This window comes from Sardina pilchardus, chromosome 22 (assembly GCF_963854185.1).
Source record: "Sardina pilchardus chromosome 22, fSarPil1.1, whole genome shotgun sequence".
Taxonomy (NCBI): domain Eukaryota; kingdom Metazoa; phylum Chordata; class Actinopteri; order Clupeiformes; family Clupeidae; genus Sardina; species Sardina pilchardus.
Genome location: NC_085015.1, coordinates 7,924,466 through 7,939,279, shown reverse-complemented (window position 1 = coordinate 7,939,279; position 14,814 = coordinate 7,924,466). Strand labels below are relative to the sequence as shown.

Below are 14,814 nucleotides of genomic sequence, written 5' to 3'. Positions count from 1 at the left end.
ACATTTCCGTTGTACACTACAGCATTTCCTTCTCTTTCTTTTTTTTCATAAGACTTTATTAAGGGGCCAGGTTGAGGGGGGAAGGAAGGGGCGTTTATAAACAACAGTTACATAATACACTTTCAAGGAATTACAAACGAGTGCATTCACTCTCAATGTTATTGGGGTTTTTTTTTGTATTGTTTTTTTTTTTTTTGTAAGACAAGTTTAAATAGAATTTTTGTTATGTTTGTAACAACAGCATAACAACAGTGCACACAGTCCACTCCAGTCCAGAACATCATCAGAACCATCAACAATCAAGTCAGTTCATCGATTAGACAAGGTTCACACGGAACAGATTTCGGAACAAAATGAAGTGCAGGTGCTGCTCTTTACAGGCATTCTGTAGCGGGATATAGTAAAGGAAGCTGAAGTGCTACGACGTCGCCGACATCTGGCTGTGAGGCCGTGACGTCGTGCAGATGTTTGTCATTTTTAGACGACGTGGCGACGTCACGCAGCGGCTTTCTGGCTCCGCTCGATAGCCATCTTCTCCAAGCGCTCGGTGTAGAAGCCGTTGAAATCCAACCTGCGGGGAGAAAAGAATGCGGTCAGCACACATGACTCACACAAGACTGTCTGTCTGTCGACCCGTCCGTCCGTCTTACGGCAGAAAACCAGGCACACTGAAGCTGTATTACATTGCAACATAGATTTGTATCTCAATTATCCTCACAATCCTTTTTTTTATTTTTTTTTAGATATTTTTTGGGGCTTTTATGCCTTTAATCAGATAGGACAGTGTAGGGTGACAGGAAACGAGTGGGAGAGAGAGTAGGGTGGGATCCGGAAAGGACCACGGGGCGGGAATCGAATCCGGGTCGCCGGCGTGCGGTGCAGGTGCCCCAGCCAGTCGGGCCACGACTGGGGCCTATCCTCACAATCCTAATTATTTTAATCTTTAGTCGAGACAGTAGCTTTCTAGTTGAAGGGTCTGACAAGCACTTGCCGCTGAGAACGACGCGACTGTGCACTTTGAGACCGGCGCCCACCGGACACGGCGTTTAACGGTGTGGGCTTGACTCGCAGGAGTTTAGAACAGTTTTCTAACCCTGTGCGGCTGCCGCGTGGCAGTCGTTTCTAGTGGGCTTTGCGCCGTTAAAAACAACGGAGTACTATTTTATTTCTTGTCGCGTCGCATACGTGTCCGGTGGGTGCCGGCCTTTACTGCGGACTGCACTCACGCTGGAATTCACAGCAGACAATGGTGCACTCAACATGCCACAGCTACTTCTTATCAGTCATGTCAAATGCCCCATCATCATCCTGGGAGTGAACACAAGAGGGAATGCCACCACAACTTATTTACAGGATGGAATGAGGGGCTTAGGATGTCCCTTGATGCCCGGTCCAGTTTTCCCACGGTCAGACAGATCACAAAAAAAAAAACAACCGGTGCTCCACTATGAGGACGTGTCATCCTCAACAACTCACTGCAGAGTGTTCTACAGTCAGTGTCTGAGCTGTTATGGAAGACACGTTTAAAAGAGAAGTGTGATATTTATAATGTGTGTTTGTGTGTGTGTGTGTGTGTGTGTGTGTGTGTGTGTGTGTGTGTGTGTGTGTGTGATTTGGGCCTAAAGCAGAAGGCCTCTTAAGGGGGCCTTATATGACTACTACCACTCTTCCCACGAACCAAAGGGGACTTTTAGGTCTGTGGTTGAGGACTGAGGAGTGTAAAATGCATCTACTAAAAAGGAACATGCCACCATTCTATATCTCCCTTAGAGTTAGATAAGTGAGCAAAAACATGTTTGTCTCCATGCAAGCGCATGATCTCAATGCGGCAGTGCCCCTGCTAGCTTAGCTTAGCTTAGCATAGTGAATGCTAAACTAAGTCTGCTAAGCTCTCGTCCCGGAGAGCAAGTTGTGAGTAAAAGTGAGCCTACAACGAAATAAAACAAAAAAAAACAAAAATAAAAGTCCCAGTAGATGACCCCCCCCCCCCCCCCCCCCCCCCACACGCACCGGTAGATGATGTTGATCATGCTGTGCTCGCAGTCGTTGGTGCTGTAGATGCTCAGCTTGTCCAGCAGGTCCAGCAGCATGGTGCTGAAGTTGCTGTCGAACTTGCCGATGGTCGCCTCGAAGCCCGCGTCCGACTGCAGCGCCTCCATGTGCTCCGCCACATGCTGCCCAGAACAGAGTGCCACAGGAACATGGACATGGCATGAGATTACATCTACCACATCCTGGTTTCACTTCCTGCTAAGGCTTTGCTCATAATCTGCGATAACTACATACATAAAACACTTTATTCTGTGGTTAAATGCATTTACTAATAGTCCAAAGTGGACAAAATGTCGTAAACAATGTTTAACGTTGGAGATTAGACGTGTAAATTAGGCAAATTAGTGGTGCCACATCAGGTTTGGACTTGGACTGTTTGATTAACCAAACAGCCGTTTCCAGGGAAAGGGGCAGTAAACAAACGTCAGGAAAGCAAACTAGTAACCAACTGGCAGTGAACTGACGTCATCTAAATACAAATGGTAAGAAAAAGCAGACAGAATTGGCAAAGGATGAATGCCGTGTGTGTGTGTGAGTGTGTGAGTGTGTGTGTGAGAGAGTGTGCCTGCGTGCGTGTGATGGTGCGTGTGTGTGTGTGTGTGTGCCTGCTTGCACATGTGATGTTGTGTGTGTGTGTGTATGTGTGTGTGTGTGTGTGTGTGTGTGTACCTTAGAGGCCTGCTTCTTCTTCTCTGCCTCCTCGGCGCGCTCACTCTGGGTGGAGGGAGCTTCTCTGCTCAGCCGGTTCATCTCCCCATCCAGACGCATGCTGAGGGTGAACGTCTGGAGGGACACACACACAAAATAAAATAAAATAAACCATATTGATACCATATTAACTGCCCCTGTGTATTAAAGAGGAATAATGCAGGATTGGCGATTTCATCTCTGGTTTCGGTTTCGTTTTTCGTTTTCGCTCGTTTTATGCTTGCATATTTCTCTGCAGAGCTTCCCCGACAGCTTTAGCGTGTATATTTTTATACATATAAGGCTATATATAAATATATAAATTGCAAGCGTGGTTCTTCTTGTTCCTTTCGCATCTCTGACTTCCAGATGTAAACAGCAGACGATCGTTTATCAGAAAGTTGCAAGGTTGTAATAGCGGATAGGGACACTAGGGGCGGGAGGAAATGTGACTGTTTTCGATAAAACTGGTCAGTCAAGCAAAACAACGATTTCTAAGCGATTTTATGACTATGAAAAAGTTGCATAGGGTCTCTTTAACCTCATAGCTGAAGAAATTTAGCAAAATCAATGTACAAGCCACGGCTAATAGTTGGGAAATTACGGCAATTATCAGTCAATGACTTTACCGCTGGTTCACTGTGACCACAGTGTAGGAAAGCAGAGGTGCATTCAAATTCATAAACATAGGCGAAGGTTTGCAAACAACAACAAAGCAATAACGTTCAGATCGGAATATTACCACCAAATCATTCAAATTGAGCTGTTCAAAGAAAACACGTTTACCACTGTTTGCCCAATTTTAATGCACTATGTACCTCAGGTCACAACCGCAACCCAGTTTCTAAGAATTCTATTTTGAACTCTGTTCATGATAACTGTATCAGGTACACAACACTGTAACACAAATAGTACATGTGATGCCACTGACCTGCATACAGTTGGTGAACATGACGCAGACGGACATGAGCTTGGAGAAGATCTTCAGCAGCTCCGGGTTGGTCAGCATGCAGTCCTTCAGACAGTTGTCTAGGAAACTGGTGTGGTGGCACAGGACATCGTCAATGTTTGATGCCTGGAGGAAGAGGACGAGAGAGGGAAGAGGAAGAGAGAGAGAGAAAGCAAGAGAGAAAGACAGAAAAGAGAGAGAGAGAAAGAGAGAAAGAGAAGAGAAAGATAGAGAGAGAATATAAGATAGAGAACAAGAGAAAGACAGAGGAGAGAGAAAGAAGGAGAAAGAGAAAAAAAAGATAGAGAGAGAGAGAAGAGAGAGAGAAGAGAAGACAGGAGAGAGAGAGAGACAAGAGAGAGGACAGAATAATGGTTCCGTTATTTCTTTGTTTCCCGGTACATTGGGAAATGGAGCCCCCTGCTGGACAAACTGTTCCACTTATAGTCACAAAATTCCACTTCACAGTGATCACTGGCAGACTCACAACAACCCTCGCCACACAAAAGCACAGCAATGAATGACACAGAATGACATGCAAAATCTGAACAGGTGACACATTTTAAAAGCCAGATGAGCCAGTGTTCATCCAAGAGTGGTGGCCTTGACTTCTCTTCCCCTGTTAGGTTAGTGATTTACTGACCAGCGTTACATTCCCTTGTCGACAAAAGAGACTGAGGTCAATTCTTTGTCCGAAGCTACCCTACTGCTTTGAGGAGAGTGAGTCTCACTGGGTTGTATTTGGGTAACTTCTCTTCCAAAACCCTCAACGGCCTTTGACTGAGTCTCTTCTCAAAGCTACTTCACACACTCATTTGAGGATGGTTTGTGAGCGTGTGTGACGGTAGACTCATTGTGATCTTAGGATGGTTTGTGAGCGTATGTAATGGTATAGGCTCACTGATTTGAGGATGGTTTCAATGGGTGCTCCTAATTCAGTGATACAGGGATTATTTGGGATACGTTGAGAGCTTATGTGGCAGAAGAGAGACTCACTTTTTTGAGGATGGTTTCTAAATCTAATTCACTGACACAGGGATTATTTGGGATACGTTGAGAGCTTATGTGGCGTTAGAGACTCACTGATTTGAGGTTGTTCTCCATGACGTGCCAGGTGGGCTCCATGACCTCGAACATCATGTAGTACTGGATGTTCTGAACAAAGTTTAGCATGCGCTGCCTGAGCGCAAACGCTGTGGAAAACCTACAGAGAGAGAGAGATGGAGAGAGAGAGAGAGAGAGAGAGAGAGAAAGAGAGAGAGAGAGAGAGAGATGGAGAGAGAGATGGAGAAAGAGAGAGAGAGAGAGAGAGAGAGAGAAAGAGAGAAAAGTAATGGATGAGCTACTCATTAAAGTAATGTATGCAAGAATGCACTAGGACAAAAATAAGACAAAAAACATGTCTGTAATGCTTTAAGGCATCTAATTGAAAATGTTAACCTTCACAGCTTCAACTTGTAATGTTCGTAATGTTGTAAAGTGTAACGTGAAGGGCGCACGCCATCCGGTCAGCGGTATTTCTGCCAATTGTGTAAAATACAAATACTCCACAACAGTAGAGAGAGCCCAGTGGCAAAAACAAACAAACGTTGGATTGCTCTAAAAGCCTGCGCTGGACTAGCCTGGGTGTTCCCATGCTGCCTTGGCCGTACAAGACGCCGATGTGTGGCTCTCTCGCCATTTGGCCGAGTGCAGGGAGAACTGCTTGGCCAAATTGGAACAACTTCATACAGTAGGTGTGCAAATAAGATACGGTTAATGCACCCCCTCATAGAACGCAGGACAATGGGGAATTCAACCAAGCAATGGAATAAAACGTACAGTAGGGAGAGCCCAGTCGCAAAAACAAACAAAAGCCTGCACTAGACGACGATGCGTGGCTCTCTCACCATTTGGCCGAGTGCAGGGAGAACTGCTTGGCCATCTTGTTGCTGATCCAGACGTTGCAGAGCAGTCGCTCCACGTGCTTACAGTAGAAGATGTGCCGGAACAGCATCTGGTACCGCGTCAGCGCTTTCCTGTTCCCAGGCAAACGCAACAACAAAAAAAGAGACATTATTATGTTTTCATATGGACAACACTACATGTTTCATTGGAAGTCTTTAACACACCTTGCAATTCATTTAGTACAACCAGCAACCAGTAATACAACACAATTACTATATCCTCATCCTCTATCATGAGCTGTAAATAACAATGCAATAATTATGCAGCAATTACCCATGGCACCCAAGTCATAATTAATATAATAACAATAACCCAAGCTTGATATTTAAGTAAGTAACAGCTTTCACTGACTAAAGTGCTGCACAAAATAAAACAAATTATCCTAAAATAAAATAAAGTATCCCAAACGTTTCAAATTGATACCAACGGCTTTGTCAAACCCTCTGGGTCTTCTCCAGGCAAACGTTGCTGATTTTAATTCAAATATTTGGGAGCTTGACTGGTGTGCGTGCGGACACTTCCCTCTTCTGTTTTACGTCCCTATTATACCTTTGTCCAGCACGTAGCCAAAAGAAAGGGGGGGGATGTGCAAGTGACCGTCCTACCAAACTACAGTAATTTCCTGTGAATTAGCTGCATTACGTATAATCTGCAGGACAGTGTTTTATGCAAGTTAAAAGAAACAAAACCATATTAATACCATATCAATGGCCCCCGTGTATTAACCTCATAGCTGAAGAAATTTTGTAAAATCCATGTATGAGCCGCAGCTAACAGTTGGACAATTCCGGTACGTATCGGCAGTTACCTGTTGATGATGAGCGAGAGTGGCCACTTGACGATGTAGTCAAAGGAGAAGGCCTCGAGGCCGGACAGGGCCACCTCGGTGGGGTCGGCGTGGATGAGGGCCTTCTCCTGCTTGGTCTCGATGGCCAGCACCCGCAGCAACTGTGTGATCACGTCGTGCTGCATCAGGTCGATCTGCGGAGAGCAGCAGGAGTGCAGTGAGGGGCATGTTGAGGGGCATGCAGTCATTTCCTGTGTATTAGCCAGGCTAACACAATACGGCTATCACCACACTAAGCTTAATCTTTTGAGACTTAACACTGTTAAATGTTAAGTAAGATGGAGTCCGCACAGTATTTCTACTGCACAAGAGGCATGATCAAAATGAAAAGTTCAAATGACACTGTACGTATAAGTATATACTACTCTTTTTATCCTCTTTTGATTTTTAATCTGTGAATTAGTGAAACACACAGCACACACTAACCCACAGTAGTGAGATACTTGCCACAGCGGCATTCAGGGAGCAGTGAGGGGTTAGGTGCCTTGCTCAAGGGGAGCAGTGAGGGGTTAGGGATTAGGTGCCTTGCTCAAGGGGAGCAGCGAGGGGTTAGATGCCTTCCTCAAGTGTGTGTGTGTGTGTGTGTGAGGGGTTAGGTGCCTTACTCAAGGGCACTTCAGCCGTGGATGTGGCCATGGGAGAGCAATGCTCAACCACTCTCCCCGCCCACATTTTTCCTACTGGCCGGGGATCGAACAAGCCCAAAGCCCTAACCAGTAGGCCACCGCTGCCCCTTAAATTGGGATAGCCCTCGAACCAATCAGGCCAACGAACCATCTTTCCATTGGCTTCACTTTCAATGGACAATGTGCTGTCTATCTACATACACAGTCCTTGTCCTCATGATTCTGTATTATGCATTGTTTGAACGTTTCATTCTTACTTCGATCAGCTGGGTGATAGGTGAGCAACATGTAACAAGTGCTTCTCGTCGACAATAGACAGAACAAGGATGAGCCGTGATCATTAGGGCATTGATGTTATCAGATCAAACAAAGAACAAAGAATCTCACGATTCATCAATTCTCTTCATGTCTGAATTCTACTGGCCAAAAAAAAAAGTAATTCATCTACCCTGTTAAATGAAGGTTGGGCAGTCTGCATTCCCTTGTTCTTCCATCAAAGACAGAAAGATCTAAAAAAAAAAGGTTCCACGCGGCGTACCTTTAGGTCGTCCTTGAACGGATCCGTGTTCGCCGTGCTCATGCGGAGAGCCAACTCCAGAAGAGCTTCCAGCCGGGGTGGGATGATGTCATCAACGGGCTTCTTCAGCTCCTCTTCGGTCAGGTCCATGAAGTGGACGAAGAAGTCGCCTTTGTCCATCAGGAAGTAGTGTTTTATGGACCTAGTGCACAGAAATAAACGTAAAAGATGAATCAATCCGAAAAATTCCCACCAATCATTCACCTTCAGTTAACGGTTTGAGTTCAGTAGTCTAGTTAGAAGAGGGATAGATCAATAGCAGTTCAAGGCAAACGATAATTTGTGTGCGTTTGCCTATGTTTTAACATACCTCTGTCTCTTGTCTATTATGGTCTGTTGCCATTGTGGTTATATTTTCTACTCTGTAAAGCTACCCTGAGTTTGAGAAAGGCGCTATGAAAATAAAAACGATCATCATTATTGCTACTCCTATGCTCTCTTGTCCACACACACACACACACACACACACACCTGAGGCGCGACACCAGCTCTTTCTCTTCCATGAGGAAGTGCAGGAGCACCTTGCTGGCGTAGTTGTAGGCCTTCTCGATCTGCTCCACGTACGCCCGCTCCTTCAGCGTGTAGAGGACCTCTTTGGCGTCTGGACACGTCACGTCCCGACCACACTCTCGAACTACGTTCAGATACTTGCCTGCACCAGAAACAACATCGCTGGTTAATAACCTACCTCGGCCAAGGTTATGCTTTCATTGGGGTTTGTTTGTTGGTTTGTTTGTTGGTTTGTCTGTCTGTCTGCTTGTTTGCAAGATAACTCAAAATGTTATGGATGGATTTCAATGAAATTTTCATTTTGAAATGACCCAAGGACAAAATTCTTCAATTTTGGGAGTGATCCGTATCACCGTCTGGATGCAGGTTTACGTGCAGTGATTGCTTTTCTAGTTTATCTTTTAATTTATTTGCCAGATGCTGGTTAAGCAGCGGTGCCGTCAGCGACTGACAATCGGATGACCCCGGGTACGATTCCCGCCGTTGTGAGTTTGTGTAATTTTGGATAAAAGCATTTGGAAAATATCGGTTGACTTTAGCTCTTTATCCAAAGTTAGCTGCAATATACACAAATTCATCTTAATAAAAAGAAACCCAATCAATGTTACTGCTATGCTCTTTTCCAAGCCTTTTATATCTTAAAACCCAGCACCTCTACCATCAATGAACTCAAATCACACAAACTCATCCAAGAGATTACACAGACCTGTGCTCAGTATCTTGTCGGCCATCTTTTGCAGGAAAGAAGGGATTCGATGCTGGATGATGGTGTAGCGTTGGTCCCAGTATTTGTCGTTATAGTCTTCCTGAATCTTCTCTTTCTGCAGCTCGTGCTCCTCCACCATAAACTCACTTGTGGAGAACAACAAGACTTCAGACAGGGCAAATCTCAAGCCTGAGCTCATCAATATATATACTGTATTTGCACATACTGTATACTAACAGTTAACGGAATTATGCTGTAAAAACTGAATTCTTTCAAGATGGAATTCAAACCAATGAAACTGCATTTCTGATCACTTACAATTTGGTGCAAAACATGCTATATTAAGCTTGTGCAATAGTTGCAATATCATTTTATCATTATCATCACCAGAAGATGTAAATGAGGGTCAGGCGACTTCAAGGGTAAACGCACATACTAAAACTGCACAAACTAGAGAGTGATATTAGAAAAACTATGTCTCCGCTCCTGTCTGTGTAAACGTCTGCAAGGATTGTAACTAATAATAATAATAATAATAACAATGATAGCAATGATAACAACAACATCATCAACAACAACATCATCAACAACAACAACAACATCATAACAATGTAAGTGGAGTAGGCACTGTACAATAGTTTTACGTTCCCAATTCGTTAAATTCAGTGACAGCACCCAGCCACGGACATCACCTGTAGGGATCTTTGATGATGCCCCGGTAGACCCACTTCTCCAGGATCTCAAAGTAGGGTACGCTGGCCGCTTTAGTGAGGTACAGGCACAGCTCCTGCGCCTGGCTGTCCCCCGTGTAGTTGAACGTGCGGTCGTGGAGGAGACTCAGCGTCGAGCCGCCCATGCAGTCCCCCTTCTCCACCGATGTAGCTGTTCATACAGAGAAACGACTGTTAGATGGATGGATGGATAGATAAGAGACGGGTCGATTTCAAAAGCATTCGACTTGCCAATAAGCTTACGAAAGTGCGCACGTTTATCAAAGTCTGATAAGTGAAAGAGGGTGAGAATCAGTTTGTCTTAATGAGGATTCTTTCAATTTTAACACAAAGCTTAAAAAAAAGGAAAAAGAAAACTTCAGCACATAAACAATATAAAATAAACAAATAAATAAAAAAAACAAACACATACATAATAAACACCTTAGGAGTTTAATTAACACCAATGAACAACACCACCCCACCCCCCACATATCCAAAAGGGGACTCCAGACCCCACCAATCTCCCTCATAAATAAATAAATAAAACACCTTAGTTAGGAGTGTAATAATTATCAAATTAACAACACTGAACAACGCCCCACATGCCCAAAAAAGGGGACTCCAGACCCCGCGGATCTCCCTCAGCTCACCGATGGAGGCGAGGATCTCCATGGTGCGCATGGTGGGCTGGATGTAGAACCAGAGCTTCTGCAGCGAGAGCAGGCCCTGCCGGTGCAGGTGCTCCAGCTGCGTCACCAGGATCAGGTACTCCTTCATCAGCGTCCGCATGGCCGCCGTCAACGCGTGGTTCACCTGCCCGTACTCAAACGACGAACGCTCCTCCGTGAAGCTGCGAGTGAGCCCCAACGGTACCAACATTGTGTTAGTGCGGGCAGAAGGATGCAAATAATAATATTAAAAAAAACCACATATTATTCACTGTGCATCAATAATAATAATAAAAAATTAATACACAAGGTTAGAAACAAAAAAACATTAAATCTAAAATCTGGAAATGCAGAATGCTGGCAGGGTTTCAATTTTAAGCTTCATTTCAAACAACTCTTTATGTTTCTTTAGGTGGGCGTGTTTGCAAAAGGCTTTCGTTGGATGGAAGCACTTTGTTGGCAGAATCACAGACTAGGGGGGAAAGCACTGTTTATTCGCTCTCCCTTCTCACATTATTCCTGTCCGTGTGCTCAAAGATTCTAAAATAAAGCTGATTCGGATCCTGCTTCTGATGCGTCACTCACCGTGTGATGGTGGAGTAGCAGGAGGCGACCGGTAGGATGCGGTTCACCAGCTCTTTGATTGACATGTCCAGAGAGGTGTCCACGATGAAGGAGCGGCTCTGCCGACCCAGCACAGGCTGCGCAGTGATGTCACGGCCGTCCACACCAATCAGAACGAAGAGCAGGTCCTCCACCAACGCCTGCTCTTGGGCAGTGAGCGGAATCGTACCTGAGGATGAAGAAGCTCACAATCATAAAGTTCTTGGAGAAGCTTCCCGAAATCTCACACTGTGACACGGTGACTCATATAGGCCATGCAACAGGTAGTGTAGCGGTTCAGGAACTCAGCTAGCAAGCAGTAGGTCACAAAAGTTCAACTCCTAACTGCCACCGTTGTGCCCTTGAGTGAGGCACTTAACCCTTAAAAAGTAGCTCCAGGGAGATTTGCCCCTGTAAGTCGCTTTGCATAAAAACATCAACATAAACACAAACATTACATAAACATAGTACAGCGATTTCCTGTGTTTGCACTATTGTGTATGAGCCACAGAACAGTGTTTTATACGAGTTAAAAGAAACTAATACCATATTAACTGCCCCTGTGCATTAAGCCCATATCTGAAGAAATTTAGCAAAATCAATGCATAAGCTGCGGCTAATAGCTGGGAAATTACAGCACACAGGGGCTACAGGATGTGTGGGAGCAGAGGGGCATTTACCAATGGGTGGTGCTGGCTCTCCAACAGGTGTGGTTCCAGTGATGAAATCCCCAATGAGGGCAGGCCTGTCGTACACCCAATTGGGAAACACAGGGATGGGCTGAGTGGGGTTCTTCTTGTTGTGCTTGTCCCTTAGCATTTTCCGAGTTACCTCTGCAGACTGTTCAAACAAAAAGCACATTTATTTTTTATTTTTATTCCACTGCGTAAAATATGTGTCATTCAATGACATCTGAAAATCAAAACGAATAGGACGACTATCTATAATGTGTGCCACTATATACCTGCATCCTGCTTTACACCAAAGATTCTAGAACAGAGCTCTGTTCTAGAATCTTTGCTTTACACTGACCTAGACCATCCCATAATACTGACCTGTGGAACGTTCGAGCTGGCGGTGACGTTGCCCAGCTTCTTGCGCAGTTCCTCCAGCTCCTGCATGGACATCTTTGTGCTGGTCTGAGGGATGGCGAAGGTTGAGCTGGTGGCCGCGGAGGCGTTGGCGGACATCTCCGTCCTCTCCTTGGCATTCTGCTGCAAGTACTGCAACGTCTGCAAGGAATGTGTTCATAGATGAAATTCACAGGCAAGAAAGAGGTGCGATCAACTGCGTCAAAAAGAGGGTTTGTTTGGGTGTGTAAACAAAGTAAGTAAACAGAAAACAAAAAGGTAAATGCACGCTCAAGCTTCAAAACTCATTTAATTACAGTGAAAGCAAGTCACACGACTATCTTCTGACATACTTTCACATGGATTAAATGAGATAAATGAAATTAACTCTTTTTTATTTCAACAAATAATTATGTACATAAGATAAGATGTGCATAAGAGGGATAGTAGGTCACCTCTTTGTCTTCCGTGAGCTTTGACAGAAGGTAAACAAGTGGATCAAGGTTCCGCACATTCTTTGACTTGAGTTCTTCATATTTCTTCAGAAAATCTTCTGGCGTTTTGGAATACTCCGCTATCTTCACCTGTAACATGTGCATGTATGTGTCCATCAGACGTTGACGTAAACAGCACGGTAACTGAATATTTAAACAAAACGCTCGATGCATATGTTGCATACGTCCGTAGCATACCTTGGCACTGTGTGCCGAGACAGTGGTGGTGACGTAGGGAGTCCTGTTCTTCTGCAGTAGATCGATGTAAACTTCGGCTCCATCTCCTCCTCGAACATGCAGGAGACTCAGGAGCTCATTCACGTCATGGTGTATTCTAAACTCACTCATGACTGTTCACGAGCTGCAATGACAACACACATCACTTACTGCATCCTATCAAGGTAATAGCTCAAGCTCTCACAAATCAATGTGATGCAATGTGTCGGGTGAAAAATCTACCAAGACAACGAGCTCCCTTCAGCTCATAGTTGAAGTTGAAAAGCTAACATTAAAAAAAAAAAAATAGGCAGGACACAACCTAATTGTTACTACTTAGCAGATCACATCTGGCTAGCTATTGCTACATTGTCTGCAGAGGCTACAGTGTCCCATTTAGCTAACGACAGCGATAGCCATACGCCCAAATTGATAAATATACGAGGCTGGTAACTTAAGGTAACTATGTTAACCATATCAGAACCACCCCGTATCCATTGTGGTTGGCCCATTGCAAACATGAAATCTTGAGTTAAGTGTATTAATTACTCACCTCGACGCAGCACTAATAACATTTGTTGTCAGCTTGCCTGCCCACCTTACCGCCAACTGTTGAGGTAACAACATGAATGTCGTTTGGTTTTTCATAATAAAAGCTGTGTGTGAGATTTATTAAACATGTATGGTCAAATCACACGTTCAATATGTTTTTAAGGGTCACTGTTAATAAAAAAAAAAAATCCAGCTATCTGGAAAATAAATTACTGTCATAAAATTGACAATAGACATTACTATCCAGATTGAAAAGTTGATCTCTTATTTTGAAATACTACGAGCAGTTGCTTCAGAATGTGACGTTACATCCGGAAATGAGTGGCGTTTTGTCATGTCAACACAACAGCATTACAACTTGTGCTACAAGACACCGTTGATTAATTAATTAATTAATTAATTAATTAATTAAATATAAAAATATATGTTATCTATTTCTCCTATTTGGGGTAGGTCTAGTCCTACAGGTCAGCAGCTCTGTGTAGGCCTACTTATGAGCACACAGTTGGTAGCTTGGAGTAGAGTCTGTTGATAATGATAAAGACGATTGTGTGGTAGGCTATGATATAGTGTAATTTTTCATGATCAAATTAGTAAATAAATGCAAAGTAAAAAAAATGAATGAATGAATGAATGAATGAATGTAAATTATGTAGGCTACTGATTGGGCTGCCATATTAAATCAACCACTAGAGAGCGTGGTATTACAGGTGCTGTCTAGTAAAACACTAGTCTTTTGAGTGTTTGTTATGTGTTATGGTTTGTATAATAGTTTTGTTTTGTTATAATTTGTCCATTGTTAAAATTTTACATTTATTCTGCTATTGTCCTTAAATTTAGCCATACCTTGCTATAGTTATTGTTATTAGATAATTAACTGAGTGACTTATTTGATTGCTTTTGTCATTTCATTGTTTTATTTCTCATTAGATTAGTGCTTAAATGATTGTTGTATTGATAATATTGCTATTCTCCCTTTTTTGTAATTGTTCACTGTTATTTAATTTGTATTGCTATTTATTTGTATGTCGCTTTGGACAAAGGCGTCTGCTAAATAACCATAGCCATAGCCATAGCCATAGCCATAGCCATAAAACGTTGTCCGTGTTCAATAGACGTTATGTAACCGCAAGCAACATGCAGGCCTACGCTGGGGCCCAACGAGAATGCGATCAGTCCTATAGGCCTATGTCAGGCGTTACGCTAATTGAGCTATGGACGAGCATTAGTGAACCATTGCCATGGTAGGTTATAAGAACTTTCTTCATACCCTTTCATCACTCTTGAAGTCAAAAAATTGACTTCAAGAGTCAATTGAAGTTCTCTGTGGATAATAGTATTGTTGGCTGGATTCTTGACTTCCTTACGGGTAGGACTCAAAAGGTGAGAGTAAATGAGAAACTGTCTGACTTGTCTGTATCATTCACCGGCTCTCCGCAGGGATGTGTTCTCTCTCCCCTACTGTACATTATGTACACTAATGATTGCAGAAGCACATACGAGAACCGCCACATTCTGAAGTTTGCTGACGACACAGTGATAGTGAGCCTGTTGGACAGGGATGAATTCTTGCATGGCCCAGTTGTTGATTATTTTA

General features: G+C 43.6%; 1 protein-coding gene across 1 annotated transcript; it reads right to left on the bottom strand.

Annotated features, from left to right (window-relative positions):
• Positions 1–55: 55 nt before the first annotated feature.
• tubgcp2 (tubulin gamma complex component 2) lies at positions 56–13,287 on the bottom strand. The gene is made up of 18 exons (XM_062525682.1): positions 13,219–13,287; positions 12,648–12,810; positions 12,411–12,539; positions 11,941–12,117; positions 11,566–11,725; positions 10,868–11,075; positions 10,265–10,464; positions 9,594–9,783; positions 8,902–9,047; positions 8,157–8,337; positions 7,647–7,827; positions 6,444–6,616; positions 5,578–5,706; positions 4,772–4,892; positions 3,671–3,814; positions 2,722–2,835; positions 2,011–2,174; positions 56–571 (listed from the first exon to the last, which is right to left on the bottom strand). The coding sequence occupies exons 2-18, from the start codon at positions 12,795–12,797 to the stop codon at positions 496–498; spliced, it is 2,643 nt and encodes an 880-aa protein (XP_062381666.1). The 5' UTR covers positions 12,798–12,810; positions 13,219–13,287; the 3' UTR covers positions 56–495.
• Positions 13,288–14,814: the final 1,527 nt, after the last annotated feature.

Excerpts from the sequence above, each read along its gene's own strand:
- tubgcp2 (XM_062525682.1), bottom strand. The coding sequence starts at position 12,797 with ATGAGTGAGTTTAGAATACACCATGACGTGAATGAGCTCCTGAGTCTC. Across the intron at positions 12,540-12,647 it reads TCTCGGCACACAGTGCCAAG|GTGAAGATAGCGGAGTATTC; the intron begins GTATGCTACGGA and ends CACATGTTACAG. Across the intron at positions 6,617-7,646 it reads CGTTCAAGGACGACCTAAAG|ATCGACCTGATGCAGCACGA; the intron begins GTACGCCGCGTG and ends TGCTCTCCGCAG.